General features: G+C 42.5%; 1 protein-coding gene across 7 annotated transcripts in view; it reads left to right on the forward strand.

Moving 5' to 3' along the window:
• LOC116939121 (ARF GTPase-activating protein GIT2-like) overlaps positions 1-20,909 on the forward strand; it is a 71,141-nt gene that overhangs the window by 27,949 nt on the left and 22,283 nt on the right. For 5 of the 7 annotated variants that reach the window (XM_032947106.2, XM_032947105.2, XM_032947103.2 and 2 more), the window contains exons 4-10: positions 6,829-6,941; positions 11,240-11,345; positions 12,012-12,098; positions 15,292-15,422; positions 19,652-19,746; positions 20,381-20,426; positions 20,898-20,909. In XM_032947106.2, the coding sequence (XP_032802997.2) occupies positions 6,829-6,941; positions 11,240-11,345; positions 12,012-12,098; positions 15,292-15,422; positions 19,652-19,746; positions 20,381-20,426; positions 20,898-20,909 (590 nt within the window). The remainder of the gene's footprint in view (positions 1-6,828; positions 6,942-11,239; positions 11,346-12,011; positions 12,099-15,291; positions 15,423-19,651; positions 19,747-20,380; positions 20,427-20,897) is intronic. The other 2 variants (XM_032947108.2, XM_032947110.2) reach the window with 1 other exon arrangement.

The following is a 20,909-nucleotide window of genomic DNA, read 5'->3' on the forward strand; positions in this document are numbered from 1 at the left end:
CGTTACCTGTATAAAAGACACCTGGGAGCCAGAAATCTTTCCGATTGAGAGGAGGTCAAATACTTATTTCCCTCAGTAAAATGCAAATCAATTTATAACATTTTTGATATGCGTTTTTCTGGATTTTTTTTGTTATTGTCTCTCACTGTTCAAATAAACCTACCATTTAAATTATAGACTGATCATTTCTTTGTCAGTGGGCAAACGTACAAAATCAGCAGGGGATCAAATACTTTTTTTCCCTCACTGTAAAGGTTAAGAACCACTGATTATTTTTTAAATACCTTTTGTTGTAGCATTATTTACAATGTCGTGTGTCTCATTTGTACAGCATTCCCCGCTCGATTGGCCAAAAACACTTGCATACATTGTAAAATCAAATGTATTTATTCCCACAAATTATTTGAAGTAATCATAAATGTTCGAGTATTTGAATCAATAACCTGATGCATTGTTGCATGCCTAGTGCCCAGCTCATTAATATAACCACACAGGTATGAGGATGGGATGCTGCTGTGGTGTATAAGTGAGCACACTAGACTTGCAAGTTAGAGATTACTTTCCATCAGCTGGCTTGGCAGTTGAAACAATGGTGCAAGTTTCCTAATCCCACACTGCTGTACACGCAGCAATATAAATGGGTACTGCAAAGTCAGTTGATGGCAGGCCATGTTTGGTGGAGTAAAGCGCAAATACTTCCACATCTTCCAGGATGTCTGACCAGAATGGAAGAGTAGGCCAAATACCCTCTATAGCTTTCTTTAGTGGAGGCCCATCAATCAGCAGTCACGTACATGAGCACTCATAGGGCTGCTCCTTTACCTTCTACCACGAACTATGTATCCATGTTGATATTTTTCTTTTGCATCGTATGGAGCCAACCGTGATAATTAATTGGTTTGAGTATGGAACCTGCTGGAGCACTAGTTGGCAAAGGACCCTTAGCTTCAAAAGCCTTAAGGCAAATGTTCCAGCTACTTGTCTAACCATGTTGACTCCACTCTACCGTGATATTAAAATTTTTCTAAGCATTTTCTTTTCCCCGATCTTCTGTTTTGGCTTGCCCCTTCTCTCACAATCTTAAACCATCTTTCAGACTTTTTCTAGCTTCAGCCGTGGCACCTGTTTACACAGCAGTGTGTCACAACAATGTGGACCCATTCTTTTGCCAGCAGCTCCCTCCCGCATAACTAACGGCATGATGGTGGGAGAGTACACAGTGTATTGGGCGGATGTCTTCTTACAATTTTTGTTCCCACCCATCGCTCCTCTACCCACTGAAAATAGCACCGAGATGTGGTAAATTTAAACGGATCTGTGCTCCCCCCCCCCCCCCCCAAATATGGCAAATAATACCAGCTCAGCTTGTGAAATATGTAACCAGGTGGGAGAAGGCTTCATGAAAACACTCGTAACAGTGTTGACATTCACATGGCTTATTCGTAGGAGCCATGTGTTGATCTGTTCCATACAGTTCTGCGTTTTGGTGTGGAGGTTTACTTGGGGGGCGGGGGGAGGTTCCCGAGATGCTTGCCCAAAGCCGTTTGTTGTAATGTCCGATGTGAAGTTTCCCCATAAAAGCCGGACAGATATGGAACTCGGGCAATGGGCGAACGTGTAGATGAGCGAGACGTGAGTATCGGCGTGTGAAATGTCAAGCACATTTAAGACCAGATTGAATCTCCTCTCCAGAGCCACATTTGTTTGTGCGAGTCTCAAGCTGCCATGCCCCCATGAGTTATACATTCAGAGGTGGCCTTAGCAGTTTTGGGGCCTCAATTGGAACCACTGATGGGGGCGGGATAAGCTGCTCCCAAGCACTGCATTACACTGAATTCTCCAGGTCTTAAGATACTTTTTCGCTTGTGTTTTAAAGCAACACTGCATTAAATACAGGTGGTTTATTTAATTATTGAAAATATTATTTCGAAACACCCACGATGCGAAATACAATTTTCACAGGTGTCCTGGAGCCATTAAATAACCTGGTTATTGCCTAATCTGTGCCTGACCATTACTTTGAGGTCCCCCATGAGGAACTTGATGATTTACAGCTGCATGTTGTACCAATATTGGATGGCAACAGCATTACAAATAACAACTACCTCATGTCCACTGCTGTATAATTAGAAAATTGGTTATAGCTTATGATACTCATTGGGTACATAATAAACGGAGAATAATGCTCGAGTGTTAACACAAGGATAATGCCGTGGTGTACCGGTTAGCACACTGGACTTGTAATCCAGAGGCCCGTGTCCAATCTCCCCGTGTGGCAGTTGAAGCAATGGGCACATTTCTTAAATCCCAGCAGCTTGTCCACCCAGTAGTAAAATGGGTCGACCAGTTAGTCAATTGATCCACGGGGTCACGTGGAGTGGGAAGTGTGGATTATTGCCATCTCGTTCAAGAGGTCTGACCAGTGTGGCCAAAGACTAGGCCCATATACCATCTGGTGAAGGCCCTTCTACTAGCAGTGGCATGCGTAAGCAATTTCAGGGCTACATTACACCTTTACACGACATCATTGGAACATTTGTTTTGCATACGCTGCCATTAACGTTGTCAGTTTAAGCAGAGTAACAGCATACACTGTGAAGCTTGTGAAGGACTGAACTTCGCTATGCAAACGTTGCGTTTGCCATGAAGATAAAGTAAACACTTGCAATTTGAATTATGGATTCCAATATCAAGCATGACCTTTGCACATAGCATAGCCACTGCAGTGTGCGATTAGGCAACAAAGAGAAGCTTGTAGTGAGTTTAAGTTAATGCGCTGCTGCAATGCGTCCTCTAGTATAAAAGTGCTGTTTTCTACGTAGTAAATGCATGCGGCTACTAGAAGCAGTGCGTTGACTTTGCAAAGAAGGTTTTTAAAACATTAAATTATGTACTTTTTATCCAGGAAAATCTCAGTATCAACTCATTTTCTAGAGGATCCTGTCATGTTCAGTCGAGGGGGCAATGCTGCTATGCAATCCCAATTGAGTAATTTGCAGGTCAATTTTCAGCATTGAGATGTTTGACCAACACCAGTGTGTGATTTTTAGCTATGGGACAAAACCAGTCAATCAACAAAACCCATGCAAAACATGGGAGAGAACATACTAACTCGACACAAAGCACCGGAGTCAGGCATTAAACCCATGTCTTTCTTGCTGTGAGGCACAAGTGTTACTGCTGTGCCATCCTACCACAGGTAAAAAAAAAAATATTTATGGCACTGCTATATTTTTCCACAATATGTCAATCAGTTCTTCCCGTGGGTACCGGTAGTTATGGCCAAGAACATAAACTATTCTTCTATATCCAGACTAGATTTTTTTTGCCCGTCCAAGGACGGGTGTATCTTGCAGTAAATCTGAAACATTCAATAGAAAAATTGTTCAGCTCATGATTATTAATGAGGGTGGTTGCCCCATGTGGAGTGACGTCACCCGCTAATTGATATTGGGAGGGGTGCGGCATGTGGAGTGACGTCACCCCGCTCATGATTATTCATGAAGGGAGGGGCATGTGGCGTGCGCGACCTTGTGCGTTAGTGTAAATTTCCATGCCGGCATGAATATTAATGAAGGGGGGGGGCTCTTTTGCAGTGACGTCATGTACGGATGTAGCACTGTGCTGCGTATATTTATTTTTTACCCTCACTATGTAAAGAACCATCATATTTGAAGCGACTTTACGTAATACATTATGTAAGTCGGCTCGACCTTCCTCTGCGTTCGTGTAAAAATCCACCCATTCAAGAATATTAAATATTGGGGGTGGTCCTCATGAGTGACGTCACGCAGGGGGTGAGCCTCGTGTAATTACGTCACGCGGGGTACACATTCTTGGCTCATTATAGTAGTAATGTTTTATTGCCCATATAATATTCCAGTACAGCACTCGTGTTGTCCATTACATAGATGGCCCACGATGTAGAGATGGCACATATCAATAATCTGGTATACGAACAGCATGGGTCTTAAGACAAATCTGCTCTAGAGTTATGCACTTTGAAAAATCCTGCTGGTTAACGTGTCTCAAAGCATGAAATACATTTTAGCATTCATGTGGAGAGGCGAACTGTGTTCATTTGTAATGTACAGCCCTTTGTCAAGTAACGGAACGATGAAGGCCCTTCCATAGCCGCGTTGGTTATGGGGGTTGTCACACCATACTTCACGATGCTGGTCAATATGAGGTGGTCAAGGAGCCCAGATCCAGTTCCAATATTATTTGCCGCAGATTATATCCATGGCTGGGAAAATCAAGCGCAGGTCATTCGGTTCATAGTGCACTGCAATAACCACTGCCACCAGTCAATTCTGTACCAACCCATTAGTTTCATAACAGCAAAGTTTTAGTGCGAATTAAATAGTTTATCCCCAAATATACATCTGTATACTCAAATCTGTTTTTATTAATTCATTGCCAAATATGATCCAAGACATGCAAAAATCAGGTCCATCTTATACCCACAGAATTAAAGGGTACTGACCTAGTTTTGTGGATTACATCTCCAAATGCAATGCAAGACGATTTAGCCAGATTGCTTTTAAGGTTAAAAGCATCGATGGTACACGTTATTTGAAACCCATTGACAGAGCCATTAAAAAAAAAACCTTGAAGGGCAATTTGTATGTCAGTGGCCTCGTTTTTTTTAATAAGTTCAGCATTTTTCTTGGTGGCAGGTATTGACAAGTCTGGATACTTTAAAAATGGCACATTTCTGCTGGTAGTGCCAACGGAGCTTTTCCTTACATTCAGCAGTGGGACGCCAATCCCTGTGCATGCATACGCACAAGTAGGCGCTTACTAGCAGCAAGTGCTTAAAATAAATGCAGGATCCTCCTTAAAAAAAGCCCTGAAACTCGTGGCTTTCCTAGATGTCAATTATTATTAACAGGCACACTCACACCCACCTCCACAATCCACCAGATGACACCCCGTGCTACCTCGGCATTCGGCTCGAGACAACTCCACACCACCCAGCAGTGGCCCAATCCTTGAGCCCCAGCCACAAAGGGTTTCCGTTCCACAAGTTTTGGTAGCGTTTGCATTTACACTTCTTGTTGTTTAGGCCAAGCCACAGTCGTCAGGCAGTGGGCAGTAGATCTGACGACAGATTGTCATGGTGCCTTTGCACGTAGCAGGAAACTCACAAGCAGGTTGGCATGTTCTTTCCTCCCCCTTCATTGTCACCTTGGGTTGGTTGTAAAGGCTTCATTTTAACTCTTTAAAGTTAAAATAGTTATCCCCATCCTGCCATGCAAAATAAGTTACTCCTTGGCATAGGGTGTTGCAAGCGGCGACAGAGCTCTTTGCTTCCACCATGCGCCTACGATGCCCTGGCCATACGCCAGTATTCACCCTGGTCCTGACAGCCACAGGGGTGTCCCGATTACTCCAAGGACCATTGTGTACAGCATATTATATTAGTATAGGATTTATCTTCTTTGGTTCTTTTGGTAAAGTCACGTAGAATGAGAATAAAATAATACATTGATAAAATAAAATAACACAATAAAATTCTCACGACGTTTCGGCCACAACACAAGCGGCCTTCATCAGGTGAAGGGACGAGACTGTCTGGACCTTTAAGCTGTGTGAGAAGAAACAAAGCGCCTAGATGAGCAAGCGTTCAATTAGCAATTCCTTTGTCAAGGCGCTTTGTTTCTTCTCACACAGCTTAAAGGTCGCGATCTGAGCGTGGCTTTTTCGCGCCAGCGCTGTCCTCCAGACAGTCTCGTCCCTTCACCTGATGAAGGCCGCTTGTGTTGTGGCCGAAACGTCGTGAGAATTTTATTGTGTTATTTTATTTTATCAATTTATGATTTTATTCTCATTCTACGTGGTGACTTTACCGAAAGAACCAAAGAAGATGAATCCTTGCAGTCACGAAAGCTTTAAATCGAAATTTATAGGATTTCACTCGCAGCATAATCCCTTGCAGTCCCCGGCAGGCTGTTGAGTTGACTTTGCTTGCCTTCATTCCCTATTCCTGCTGTTGTGACGACTGCCGATAGTGCAGTCTGGCAACTGAATCAGCCCTGATAATGACGATACCATCGTCCACCTCCTGTGTCTGCTTTTATACACAGCCCCTAGCCAATGGGAGAGCAGCTCCACTCTAAGCCGTTGCACCTGGCTGTCGGCAATTATCTCCCAATCGGAACTTTGCACACGTTTTTTCAGCCATTCAGCTGCTTGAATTTGAAAAGCATTCAACCAATAGATGAGCAAGCGTTCAATCACCCGCTGTGGAGCTGAGTCAATTCCCTCTCCACACTTGCAAAATCCCACCATCAAGGTGGTAATTCTGCAGGCTGTACAGGTGACTTTCCACTTCCCCAAACGTGCAAGTTAAGCCAATCAGAGATCAATAACATCTAATTGACTGCGCATTCATTATTTAACCAATGGATTTTCCGACCACGAGACAATGCTCAATAATGGCAGTCATCCCATTGTCAGCATGGTCGAAAACCTGCCCGCCCTCCTGAGAAGTTACTGCACCACGGCACAGTGTTTGCCGTGCATTTGCACTGCCCTGTAAACAGCCAGCAACCGGAATTAAATTCCCAGCCACAGCTAACTTCAGTGGCTTTTGAGATCTGAATCAGAATGTGGGGCCTCCCTCAGGTCAACTCCACTTAAAATGAATATCTGGTGTGTGTTTAACCAACATCAGCAATGGGGCGGCTGGGCGTGGTCCTGTCCATACCACCTCCTCGCTTCCGTGCCATGCCATCCTTAATAGGTGCTCACGAACGGCACTTGCCAGAACCGTCTGTATTTAAAAGGCTTCATGGAAGGATCATTGTCTCTCTGTGTGTGCAGACAGTGCAGGCCCTTGTGACCAGTGGCGCCAACTCCATCTGGGAGCACTCCCTGCTGGACCCCGTGCAGATACAGAGTGGCCGACGCAAGCCCAACCCTCAGGATAAGATCCAGTGAGTGCCAGTGATGTCATTTCCGTCCGTAAATCTCACACAGACCGCCATCAACGGGCGTGCTCACTGCCATCGCTCACCTTAATCACCCTGGGTCATGAATTTTCATTCATTGCTGTAAACATTATCATCGTGAATGTATGACCAAAATCGTCCGGTGTTTTTGTCACTATTAGACACAAACTTTCTGTCCTGATCGTTAATGCAGTGCTCAGTATTCACTATTCACTGTTAATTTTGGTTTATTCCGATATTGATTCACATCACTATTGAAGTAATTGCAGCATTAAATTGCATGAATGAATGCCTATCGAGTATGCCAATTTAATGTTCCGTATATTCATTGCCGCCATTAAGGTGTTATCATGTGGTTGTCATTGCACAGTACACTGGCAGATGCTTCATTATACGGCTGACAAAATCACGCTTATTGGAAAATGTCGGAGTGGAGAAGGGAGGGGGGAGGCCGTTTGCTTACGTTTTTTTTGCTTGCCTTTTTTTCCCACCAGTGGGTCACCTTGAAAGCCACAAGCAATTATTTCTATATTGGTTGAATAAGAAGCGTCAAATTGTATGTCAACCATCACTGTGATTTATTAGCCTAAGCAGCCGTAGATGCAAGCCGTGCAGGCCGTGTTATTGGACTGGAACCAAAGCTGTTACGGCAAAGACACACACATACACATATCCATTGCCGTGAATCCTTCGCCATCCGTACAAATTAGTGTTGCGAGATTGTAAATGTTAATGGTTTCATAGAGTAGCTTCTTCTTTAAGTAAGCCTTCGTTTGCTCGTGTCAGGATAATTATCGAGTGCCCACAATATTTGGCGTGTAAATAATTAACTCATTCCCGCCCAGCGATTCGATGACGATTCAGGGTCGTGGCTCTGTTCAAGAATCGGGGTTTTTTTTGCGATAATTTTTACAAACTCATTTGTACTGTTTTCTTCATTTGGGTAAATGTAACATTCTCACATGGGGTCGTTTGATCCTACTTTATTATAATGTTTAGTGTGGGTTGGTCATCCTACATAGAGAGAGGAAACGGGCAGAATTAATACTGCACTCGCAACATGAATGTTCTTGGAAACAATTCATTTTTAAACAAGGCTGGTAAGAGCTAATGTGTATGTTGAACTTCGTTGGTAATGTGCTCCAATAATGAAGTGGTGTTGTTCATGTCCCTCTGGCTGAAGTATCTTCTTCTTCCACGTGTTCGTCCCACTCATGTGGGGGTTCGCTGTCCTTGCCAACCTTCCTCTGGCTGAAGTATGGTTCTGCCTATTTCTCAGGAGTATTTGCCGGAAGTTACGTGCTCATCGTAAATATTACCGTTATGTATAGGTCGTGCGGCTGCACCAATGAGAATTGCCTCGTGTCAGATACATTGGGCACAATGTAATTTGTTGTGACAATGCACGTTTCATTTGAGAGACCCCATTGAAGTGTTTCATTGAGTTGTTCTCTTCAATCCGAGGTTCTGAAATAATGCTCAGTTATAGGCTTTACTTGTTGGTCTGGTGCAGAAATAGATTTACTTGTGGTTTAATTTTTCCTCGGTTTAAGAATGTGAGTGCATTGTTTGTTCGTCATATGTTTGAAGAGCTAACCTCTACGTAGGTTTTGCAGTTCTGCTTAATAGTTCTCCCCGACTTGTTCACGGCTTGAATCGTCTGTTATTCGGTGTGATGTCCAATGTTTTGGCCCAAGTGCTGGGAGCTTCTTCAGGAAATCGATTAAGCAGTTAATTTCTTTAGAACTGCTTTTTGTGTTGAGTTTCTTGTCCTTCCCCCGCACCTCCAATTAGCACGGTCGGCTACGTATGGTGCGAAAGAAGTTCAACATACATACGTTGCCTGCCGCTGCTGGCATCACTAGTTCTTGAATGTTGGTTGAGCCTCAGCTCTTCCCAGCGCATGGTGCGAAACGTTGGACATCTTGCCTAAAACTCTTCAGAGAGCTATAACAACGAATGAAAAAATATGTTATGTAAGCATCAGGTGTCAATGGTGGGTGAATTTTGGCTTTGGTGGACTTTGTGCTGGTTTATTGCAAGATAAGATATTTATGCTCGTTTTTTTATTGCAGGTGAGGTTTGTATGTTTTCATATTCAAGTGTGGTGGCGCATGCCTGTAATTCAGCAATTCGGAGGTGTGGTTTGTTGATCATCCACAAACTGAGACTGAATATCTGTGAGACGGCCACCCGCTGTGCAACAATTTTTTACGAGGAAGCACAGCAAATAGGTTTATGATTAGGTGCACTGAGATGAAATGCTTCTCTCTGATATTTGGCGATGCATTATTTTAATTTTATTATAGCACTGTGTCGGTATAAATTGGTTATCAATGTGCTTTTGAATGTCCAGAACCGTGTGTTCTTATTTTCCCAGCTGAGAATGCATTTGTGTTACTCTTCATGCATTCTGTAATTTGACAGCCGAATGCATTTGAAAAGCGTGGTCTTGCTGGTTCTGTAACGTTTTATTCCACAGCAGTTTGTGATGATCTGAAACCATAAAACCTGGCTTGCTGGACTTTCGAGTTATTGGCTCAATTTCAGAATGCTATAACCCAACCACATGCAACATAGAGCAGTTTTATTAAATGATAATTTAAGCGTAGGCCACCCAGCTCTATTACTATAATATATCTGCATCGGCTTTCAGAATGTCATAAAATAAAGGTCGAGGCAACGGTGTTTTAAAAGCACAGCAAGGAGCCCTGCCAAGCTGCATGTAATTGAAAAATGTCACCACAAAAAAGTCCACTTTTGCTCCAGTTAAAGATTACGAACTCATTTCCCCAGCACATTCGTAAGAGGATGATCACGGTGATAGATGACACCTCCATGCAGCACGTTAAATCGTGTGTGCTCTTGATACGTTCTTGTCAGACGAGCCTTGCCCTAGGGATGGATGAATTGGCGGCTTTCTAGACCGACACTTTTGGGAGTAAATTATAATATTTTGAGATATGCACCCAATTTCCTCCCATCCTCTCTGACCTCCCGCCTGAGACATTTTTTTCCCCCCACAGTCTCGCCAGAGACAGGTATTTGATACTAAGGAGATGCCGCCAGCGATTACACACTCAGGCGCAGCTGCCCAGCTGGAAGTTTCATACGGATGTCCTGTGTCGCCATAAATCAGCTGTTTTTAATATTACATTTTTATTTAGCATCCCACATGTTGAACGCCAGCCCGCAGCGTTTGCGGCATGGAGGAGCAGCGATACATTTCTTGTGCGCACGGATTTATGAGCTACATCTTGTGTAGCCTTCTAGCAAAATGTTAAATTGTACAATTACATTACAGGTCAAAACAATAGCAGTTGAGTTATGTTACATACATTTAAGTCACATTTAAAGTTATAATTCGGGTTATGAAGTTGAGTAGAATCAACTTCGTAAGGTTCGCAGGATAGTTTTCCATGTGACCACGTGCTTTGGAATGCCATAAAAATTTGGAATTGTGAAAATCAGCAATTATTAGTACTCTATTATTGGCTAAATGTTATCCATTATTGTGGCTATATTTCACAGGTAGGTCACAGATATAATTTTTTTGCCAGATATTAGGGAGAACTCCTATTCATTTTTTTTTGCGACGGCATTGCCGCACAAATATTTATGACTTCCTTAATACAAATTTAAATTTTCTGTGAAATTTGCTGACTATCTGAATTTATTTTTAGAACGTAATGTGCTTTATGATAATAGACACCAAATTCAAAGTGCCATAGCAATTGTGAAGATTCTTGTACATTTATTCTAAGCATATTCTGGATGTCTGCTGCATTGGTAAAGTATGCTCTTTATAATTTATATGCCGTACACCAACAGGAGGTAAAAGTCATATTCATTGTTTTTGATCATTTCAAGATGCATTTAAGGTTCTGTGGATTCTGGTTCAGCTTCTGAGCAGCTAATTTCTTAAACGCACAACATATGTTTGAAATTGTGCATGTAAGAATTGATTGCTTATCATTCTTGCAATTATGTTAAAAATATATGCTATACGTGTTAGCTGTAGCATAATGGCATAAACGAAACGGAACAAATTGGACAAACGGTAGAAACAGGATTGGCCAAACAAACAGAACGGATCACACAAACGAGACAGACATGGCAACTTAGACAAAACATAATGCCTCCTTGAGTTGAACCGAGACTCTGGACCATAATGAATTGCATCTCCGTGCAATTGAATTACTTTCGTCACGTGCCTAGCGCTGGACTGCAGAATTAGCAATGGGTGGTGGGGAGTCTGACAAAGTCCGCGTCTCGTCCTGCAGCCCCACCAAGGCTGAGTACATCCGGGCCAAATACCAGCTGCTGGCATTCGTGCACCGCTTCTCATCTCGAGATGACGAGAGCGTTACTGCCGAGGACATCAGTAAGGTATAACAAAGGCCTGAGAGGTGTCGTGAAATGCTGTGTATGCGCAGCGTTATCCATGCCACAATGTTTCAGCTATGTTAAATCTCCTACATCTCGTTTGTATTTAAACGCTTGGAAGGAACCCCAAGTGATCACTTGTGTGTCCTCTCCAGTTTTCTGTGCTGGAATATTTTAATCTGTTACGGCCAAAATGTTTTTTTTCCTTGTAATTATTTTAAGAATATGGAGGGTGTTTTAAATATATTAAAGAGTTGCTTTAACACACTCGATATTAAGTGACTTGGTTTGAGATGTACGATAGAATGTACCGATGACCAAATCATTGCCCAGAATGTGCTGGATCGCATGGGATCTTGGAAACAAAGCAGTTGAGCCTGGAAAGCACTTTGATGGATGACCAGCATGCACACCAGGTTGTCATAGGTGGTCACATTCCTTCTGCAGGGTTCAGTCAATCCGTCTGCAGCAAAGCCACGCCGCTCTTGTATTCATTTAAATCGTCGTCATTGTTATTGCCATCAAATTGAGAAGCCTGCAAAGGAAGTTTAAAAAAAGTTGTACGGATGTTATGGCTGCACGGCGGCACCCTCTCCCCCGCCCTGCTGCAGGGAGCATGCGTTCACGTCCGCGGCGAGCACACCTTGTCGTGTTTTTCCCCGTTTGCAGCAACTGCACTCGAGTGTGCGAACTGGGAACCTGGAGACCAGCCTGCGGCTGCTGTCCCTGGGGGCCTATGCAAACTTCTTCCACACGGTGAGAATGCCACATTGCCGTGGCGAGCTGGAATAAATTCGGCATCTTGTTTTATTCGGCTCGAGGAGCCAGCCACGTAGAATAATGGCTAGCGCACTGGACCAGCAATCCAAATGTCGCTGATTCGATTCCATCTACCGGAATTGTCAGTTGAAACAATGTACAAAGTTCTCTAATCCCACCCAGCAGTATAAATGGCTATACCGCAGTTCAACTACCAACAGTTTGCGTGTGGTGGGGTAAAGTACGGGTATATCCACGTATTCCAAGATGCCTGGCCAGCATAGAAGAGTAGGCCAAATACCTTCGACGAGAGGGCTCTCTAGAGCTTCCGCTTGTGGAGGCCCTTCCGCCAGCAATAGCGTGCGCGAGCAATTGCAGGGCTGCACCCTTACCGTTACCCCTTGCCTGAAACTGAAGGCCCTGACCCAGCTGATGCTGCTGCTGTTGCTGCCCGACTATTGTGTGAGCATCGTGGCCAAATGCCCATGGGAGACTTACAGTGCGTGACTGCCAATGTGGACGATGAGTAATTTGTGTTAATTGTGCATTATTTAGGAATGCCTAATTTCAATAGTTATTGGGGGGGGGGGGGTTTGTTACTGTTTTTTGTTGTAATTTTATCATCTTTTTAAATGCACAGCGCTTTGGGACGTTCAATTTTGTAAAAGGTGCGATATTAAATAAATATTGATGATGATGATGGCAGTGAGCACGACTGCGTAGGATTTTAGAGTTGTGCCGCACAGTTCTCCGATGTGTTTTCGGGTTGTACCGCGTAATGCAGAAGGTCGTGTATTGCAGAAGTTCCCAGCACACACAGAGAACTGTCAGACATGCCGAACAACATGCGGTACAACCCGAAAACACATCGGAAAGCGGTGATGATGAGCTTTGGAAATCTGTGGTGGTTTGCAGGATGTCATTTACTTGTGTGTTAACTCCTGACCCAAATTATTGTTTTATGTTTGTAATTGATGACTCCAATGAAATACTTTGGTACACTCATGGAAAATTAATTTTTGCATGCTCATTTGCTTTGGGTAATGAATTGCACACGACTTCTATCTATTTGTGTGATCCGCTTAATTTATCGTTGTACCTGATGCTATAAACAACATATGTAGCCAAAACAATGAATCTTTATAGCTATCCAGCTTGGGGATTTATTCATCTGTACATTGTAGATCATTATTTCTAAATCTGCTCGATGAAGGTATCCGTTTTGAAAATGTGATTAATCTAGTTTTGTTCCAATTCCATTTCAATTCCCGTGCCCAGCAAATGACCTATATAGCAGCTGGCAGCTGGTGCGTTTTCTTAAATTCGAGCCCATATGTTTAAGTTTAAGTGTCTTAATCGTGCGATTGGATCATGTACTTACGGTCTGCATGCCCATCAAGTGTGCAGAAGAAAGCACAAAACTTTGTCATTATTTTAAACGTTTAACTGTTAGACCGTGTTGGACACTGTTCCACTCCTGTCACTTTAATTTCAGCAGCCTCTTTTATGCGTTTGGAGGATGACATTAGAGAGTTTGGTGAATAATACCTGAGGTGCTCATGCATGAATTACCTTTGGAGTAAATCGTCTGCCGTTTCGGCAGCTTCACTGTAACACTACATTGATGCAGTGAGAGAAATGCCATTGTCATGTTGTCCTGATGTTCGTCCTCGGCAATCAATGCAGAGGCAGTATTTTGACATTGTAGGTTAACATGGATTACGTCTGTGGGTGCTTTGACTGTGAGTGAAAGCACATAAAGGGCACATTTTTTGCTGATGCTGGAAAAATTGCATATGCCAACCTGTTTCGTGATGTTAGAGAAGCTTGGTGAGTTAAATGTACTTGGCCATTTAATTATTTATTTCGGGATATTGCCATGGACAGATAAGGAGATTATGGTTCCACCCAAGTGGTTACACATGCTACCCTGGAAAATGATAGGCATGGGACCAACTGAGTTGCCTGACTATAAATAATCCAGTGATCAGCTCTCCGATGTGTTTTTGGGGTTTTAACAGCGCGTTGCTCGACTCCTTCAATAGCACGTTATCACCATATCCGACGTGTGGTTGCCGATTCTTTTTTTTACCGAAGAAGATCCCAGCACATGGGGCAAAACGTCAGAAGACATGCTGAGCGACACGCGCATAACAACCCCGAAGACTCGTCGGAGCCGCACGGCACTATCGCAGTAACCTCGCCGACAACAAACAAAAAAAACTTGACCGACTGATGTGCTGCGTCTGCTGCAGGAGCTAAATAGATCGTTACGTCGTATGAACCGTAGAAGATGTTGAAAGCTTGGGAATCGGGTCTTCGTCCAGCAGTAGATAGATTAAGACTGGTGATGATGATGATGATGGCAGTTGACATATCGTTACATGCCTCGTCGTGCTGTGCCCATCTCACGTTGTTCTTGAGGCCACGAGGACTGGCATGCATTTGGCCACGTACCAAAGTGCCGTACGGTGGATTTATGGCTCTGGGCAGTGATAGGAAGTGGAAGATAAAATGTAAGTGGGCTACTCGTGTGGGTAGACATCTGCTCAGAATGGAAAAGTCATTCAGCAGTAATATAGTATGTATACCATATCTAACACTTATTTATCAGGTTTTTCATATCATGGTGGAAACTGTTTTATTTTTGTCAAAAAAATCGTGTACACTGTTTTTAAATTTTGATTTAAAGCTTTCGTGACTCCAGTAATTCATATTCTTAGTTTTTTCGGTAAAGTCACGTTGAAGAGAAACAACAAAATAACAAAATATATATAAAACAATAAAACATTCTCACGACGTTTCGACCATAACTCAAACGGTCATCATCAGGTGTGTCGGTTTGCATAAATTTATAAATTTATTTTTTCAAAATAATTTATTTTTTCAAAATAAATTTATGCAAACCGACACACCTGATGATTTATGCAAACCGACACACCTGATGATGACCGTTTGAGTTATGGTCGAAACGTCGTGAGAATTTTTTATTGTTTTATATATATTTTGTCATTTTGTTGTTTCTCTTCAACGTGACTTTACCGAAAAAACTAAGAATACACTGTTTTTATTTGTTCTGTTCCCTTGTGTCCCTGTGGAGAGAAACGTGGCTCGCATCTGTATTCAATATACGTCTCTGGTGCCCTCCCTCTCAATGCTGCTGCTGCTGTCTCGCGATGTGTTGCGCCAGGATAAGGGCTCCACTCCTCTCCACGTGGCAGCCAAGGCTGGGCAGACGCTTCAGGCAGAGCTGCTGGTGGGATACGGCGCAGACCCTGGGGCTCTCGACATGAATGGAAAAACCCCCGTGGTATACGCACGGTATGTATGTATGTATGTTGAACTTCTTTTGCATTGTACGTAGTCAACCGTGCTAATCGGAGGTACGGGGGAAGGACAACAAACTAAACACAAAAAGCAGTTCTAAAGAAATAAGTTTTCAATATAGATGTAAAAGGGCATAGCTCCAGTGGCTTCTGAAAGCGTGCAATGCAGTGACCGTCTTTATTCGGTAGTTAGTCAAAATCTACTGGGAGGATAACTGGAGTTTGTGTGATGGTTTATGCTCCTTGACGAGATAAGCAAGGTTTTTTGGTTCATTTGTCGCAAGCACTTTTGTGTATAATGAGTGTGACATGTTTTCGCTCAGCAACCAGAAGTCATTGCAGCTCAATAAATGATATGCTACATCGTTGCTGCTTCAGTTGAACGTGTACATTAAGCAATGGGTACATTAAAATAATGTGTATATTCCTGTCACTGAGAAGAAAGGAAGGTGTTGATACTTTGGTTGGCTGACTTTATTCAGGAAATATTAAGGTTTACAGAGAAAGTCTTAATTTCACTGGGGAGGGTAGGAACGTAACCCGTCATGGGAAGGCCCTCGTCCAGCAGTGGATAGATGGTGGCTGATGATTATGATGAAGGCTGTTGTTAGCTTTGCCATTTGCGCCTTTGTTAATCTCACTCCGCAGCAGAGTCTGTGCATACAACTGAGGATAGGGCAAAGGGTATTCACAGTGAACATCTTACATGCAATTTTTATACCAATGAATTGTGTCCTGCCCAAGCCCACATACTTTCCTTAGAATACAATGATGTTTCTGATATTAATTTGTTACCCGAGTAGTACACTAACATTATTTTCAAGCTGGACATAATTATTACTGCACAATAAAAACAAAACCCAAAAAAATGTTGCAGGATCCGTCAAATTAAGCGCAATGCATTTAATCTATTATTATTAGCCTTACTGGTCTGCCGGGATATTCAGCAGCTTCAAAAACACGAGCAATGAAAAGGCTGCCAACCCAATCAATGTAATGTGGAAGCAGAAAGAAAATTGAAATGGATGCTTTATTGAAAAACAATGAATCCCACGGGGGAAATTAAGGGATGTAATTTGTAAAGCTTCTTTATGTTCTGCGGGAGCTGAAGAAAATCAATAAGGCACCATTCTCCGCACAATCTCGCCGGCGTTCTGATTGTACACCTAAATCAAATGTGAAGTCCCTGCGCGAGGCATAATATTAACTTATCGGTTGTTTGGAGCACAATCTATACGCGCAAATTTAGCATTTGGTGGAGTTTTACTTTGCAGTGACGCACAGATTGACGTTGAAGCCAACTCTGGTTACAGTTATCATAGACTGCTTTATTCTTCTGTTGGCAAAGAGTCAGCGTGCCTCTAACAGTGTTTTTTAAGGCCTCTTTATAACTAAATTGATTTGAGCAGACTAGTTCAACAGCATTTTGACGAGTGTGAATATAACTCCTGTTTAATTTGTGATAGTCACATATTCTTTTGTATCACATTTGAAAGCTCAATGCACGAATTTAAGGGCTTATAATAGATTGATTTTTTGGGGGTCAGATCGGGTAAATAAAGCACGTCATAAACCCCCTCCTTCATCCGACATAGACAATGAATAAGTTGTCCCATGAACAAATGTGCCAATTACCGTTGTAGCACACCGGTGTGTTAAGGAGAGCAATCGTGCAGCATTTAAATGGATACGATGTTTCACTTACAGTTACAACCAACACTGTTAGACAGTAGCCTGAATTGTCAAAATATCCTCCAGTCCTTGGGGCCTTGAATAGGGGATGTGACATCATCAACGTGCGTCCACAAAGGAGCAGAGAAGTGGTAGGAAATGATACATAGAGGTTAATGCATTCCCATAGATCGTTATTTAAACAATATTTTTTAACTTGACATAATTGAGTCATTAGAATGCATAAAATAACATAATTTATGCAACTACATTAACCTTTAAGTGTCACTTCCTGCCACTCCGTGGCTTCTTCACACATGCTCAAACTCCCATCAAGGAAACATCCCATTGGGAGGAAGGCCACACTGTAAAAGAGTTTCATGACAGTGATTCTCTAATGTGGAATTAATGAAGGAAATTATTAACTTAACCTTGAATAGGTAATTCCAGTATAATTGTGTACGAAAATGCATGATGAATTCACGATGAAAATATTTTGAAAGCAATGACAACAACCGAAAAACTAGGTCGCAGATGAGGTCAACAGAGAACACTCCTCCCATGAATTCCTACTTGGTCTACTTCTTAGACTCTTGGGACGCTGCCATGGAAACTTAAGAATCAACAGCCCATGTACAGAAATCTCATTAATATTCACGATACGGCACATGCCGTTGTGCACGCACACATGACGACATCGATACACACTGTGGGCGATCGCTTTGTGACTAGTGTCACCGTCTCACGCCTGCCCCCTAGGCGTGTGTAGAGTGGCAGGGATACGCTCACGAATGGGTTGGCGAGCAGAGCGCAGCGGGTATCATTCAGCAGTGTGGCACTGCCCGTACGCCGTCCCCTAGCCCGAGTCCACGGGTGGATGGTAGCTCCAGGAGTGAATTATTTATGTGCTCTATCGGAGACTTGCCCTTTTCAAGGAGCCATGAGTTATAAATACCCCGCGGAAAGTCACAGCTTTCCTGTGCAAATGCTGTGAAAGTTATTAAGAATCGCCCCTCTTCATCTTGAGAACAAGTTTGCTGTAGCCAGGCGTCCTACCTGGAAAACCTCTCTGCGTACAGTACAACGTCGCATATCCAATCGACACATATCCATCCTAACCAATTAACTGCTCACCCCACACGCAATAATGTATGCAATGGTATAACTGTAATTCCCAATATAGATGTTCACAAATATAACATTTTAAAATACAGTCATGTAATCTTAATTTTTTATACATTCACTTCCAAGTACACTGAATGTTCCTGTATTCAAAGTAATTTAGACTTTATTTTTCTCCAGTATCTTATTGGAGCTCTCCTTTTCTATCCATGTTCACATATTTGACATTTTCACATTAAATTTTGATTTAAAGATTTCGTGACTGCAGAGATTCATATTCTTGGTTCTTTCGGTAAAGTCACGTGGAAGGGAAACAATAAAAGAATAAAAATATAAAAAATAATAAAATTCTCACGACGTTTCGACTGCAACACAAGCAATCATCATTGGGCGTTGGTGGCGCATGCCTGTAGTCACGTGATGATTGCTTGTGTTGCAGTCGAAACGTCGTGAGAATTTTATTGTTTTATATTTTTATTATTTTATTGTTTCCCTTCTACGTGACTTTACCGAAAGAACCAGGAATATATTTTCACATTAGTTTCGTTTATTTTGATTTGTTATATGGATGATGCCGTTTAGCCAGTTTCCTGGCAAATTTCACAAAGGAGATTCGTGGTGCTGCATGAGCATAGATCCATGGTGCGTGATAACACATATCTGCCTATACCTCAATCCCCAGTGAGTTGGATATACGACGTTGTACCATAAAGAGAAATACATACATACCTGTGACAGATTTTAGTGGCATTTCACGACAGTACAAGCTTATTAGCACGGTTGTCTACATGCAGTGCGAAAGAAGTTCAACATACATACACATCAAAGCAAAGGCAGCTTTACTTGCACACACGTGCAGTATTGCATCGTGTCTTCCGATGTGTGGTTCTAACACCGTACGATGTCAGAAGTGACCAGATTTATCCGATAGATCAGGAAACAATATTAAGCCTGGCAAAGTGACAGATATGGGCGTTGGTGGCGCATGCCTGTAATCCAGCACTGTGGAGGCAGCAAGGGTTGGTAGATCACACACATGTTGTGAAACTCCATTCCCATGGATGCCGAGGAGGAGCCAGGAGATATTAGTACGCCTCTTCTGCCTGCGTGGGATAGAATTTTTTTTTTTACCTCCTCGCAAGTGTGCGTTTTTTCCAAGTGCACCGGTTTCCTCATACATTTTCTAATAACACCCTAATATATATAGAGGACCGCAAAGCTTGGACAATTGTTGGCACCGGCTCACCGCGTGGCTTCCTTCCCGCTTGTCTGCGGTTCTTCGTGCCTCTTGAGTCGTTCTCTCTTCGAGAGCGAGCGAATACTGTATTCGTTATGAAGTCAATTTACTATGATTATTATAAAACGAAATCTAGCTCTAGATTCACGATTTCATAATGCGGCTCAAACGTTGCTCTCCGTCGCTCCCGACAGGCTCGCAGGGTATCATGAGCTGGCTGAGAGGCTGATGGAGTGTCAGTATGAGCTGACGGATCGCCTGGCCTTCTACCTTTGTGGAAGGCGTCCCGGTGAGTTGGTAACAGTACTGACAGACGTACATTTTATTGGGAGAAGGGAATGTACGCAGTTTTTTGTGATTGCCTCCCTTTTCGAAAATGTTAAGTTTTGTGTACATTACACAAGGCTAGCGGCAGCTTGAGGAGACCTCCATCGAGCAGTGGATTGACCATTTCTGATGATGATGATGATTATATAATCATCAAAAGGACAAAATCCCTTTGTTTGGAGTTCTAAAAATAAGTCTTTTGAAGTGCATATTTTGACTTCAAATATATTTTCATCTTATTTATTTTTAATTCATGCTCCAAAAGGAAGTTATGACTGCGATCGGTTTGACACAATGGAAGCGATGCGACCTTTACATTTGCATTCATGCTGTGCAGTGAATGTTGATTATACATCATCGTTGTGCCGATTGGTTAAAATGTGGAACGCAATATGAGCATACATTATTATTGTCAATTCCTTGCAGTACGTGAGCCTCCGCATGGATTTTAATAGACGCGACAGTGTTGAAAGCCACCTGCAAAGCATATGCCTCCCTAGCTTTATGAAAGTTGTAATAGTTTGTCTGAAAATGCATGTGGCTTGTACGATAGGTGACTTTGACTCTTGTGGGTGCTTGTTAATGTGTTGACACAGACCACAGGAGTGGCCAGCACTTCATCATCCCACAGATGGCTGACAGGTAAGGAACTGCAATCTATTAAACACCTCTTAATGCGCTTCGGCTTTTCATGACAGCCCCTCAGAGCACCTCGCGTGCATTTGTTCCGAAATTCCTGCAGTGTCGTGTACCAACGCTGGGAAACAATTTGCACTTGTTGCCAAAAAAAGATCTAAGTGTTGTTAACTCTTTGAAGCCACATAGCAAAGTAACCAGGTGACATTTTTTCGAAGGAAATCTACGCATAGAAACTTGTGTCGCATCCGTCCTATCCGCTATGCTAGTACATTATTGAGTAGACTATAATTATCAAGGATGTGCCTTACATTGAATTGTAAATGAATGTTATACTCAAAGGTGTAAGCCTCCCTCTATAATTCTAAATAGTGTACACCTTAGACTGTTGTTAAATGCATTGTGTATGTAGAATCCACTGTTGGAATTTTGCTGCGGTCTTCTTTAAAATAAATATATTACAATCTTTTGCAACAGAAGGACACCAAA

The sequence above is a fragment of the Petromyzon marinus genome, chromosome 5 (genome assembly GCF_048934315.1).
Source record: "Petromyzon marinus isolate PM22_M1 ecotype Great Lakes invasive population chromosome 5, UKy_Petmar_22M1.pri1.0, whole genome shotgun sequence".
Lineage (NCBI taxonomy): Eukaryota > Metazoa > Chordata > Hyperoartia > Petromyzontiformes > Petromyzontidae > Petromyzon > Petromyzon marinus.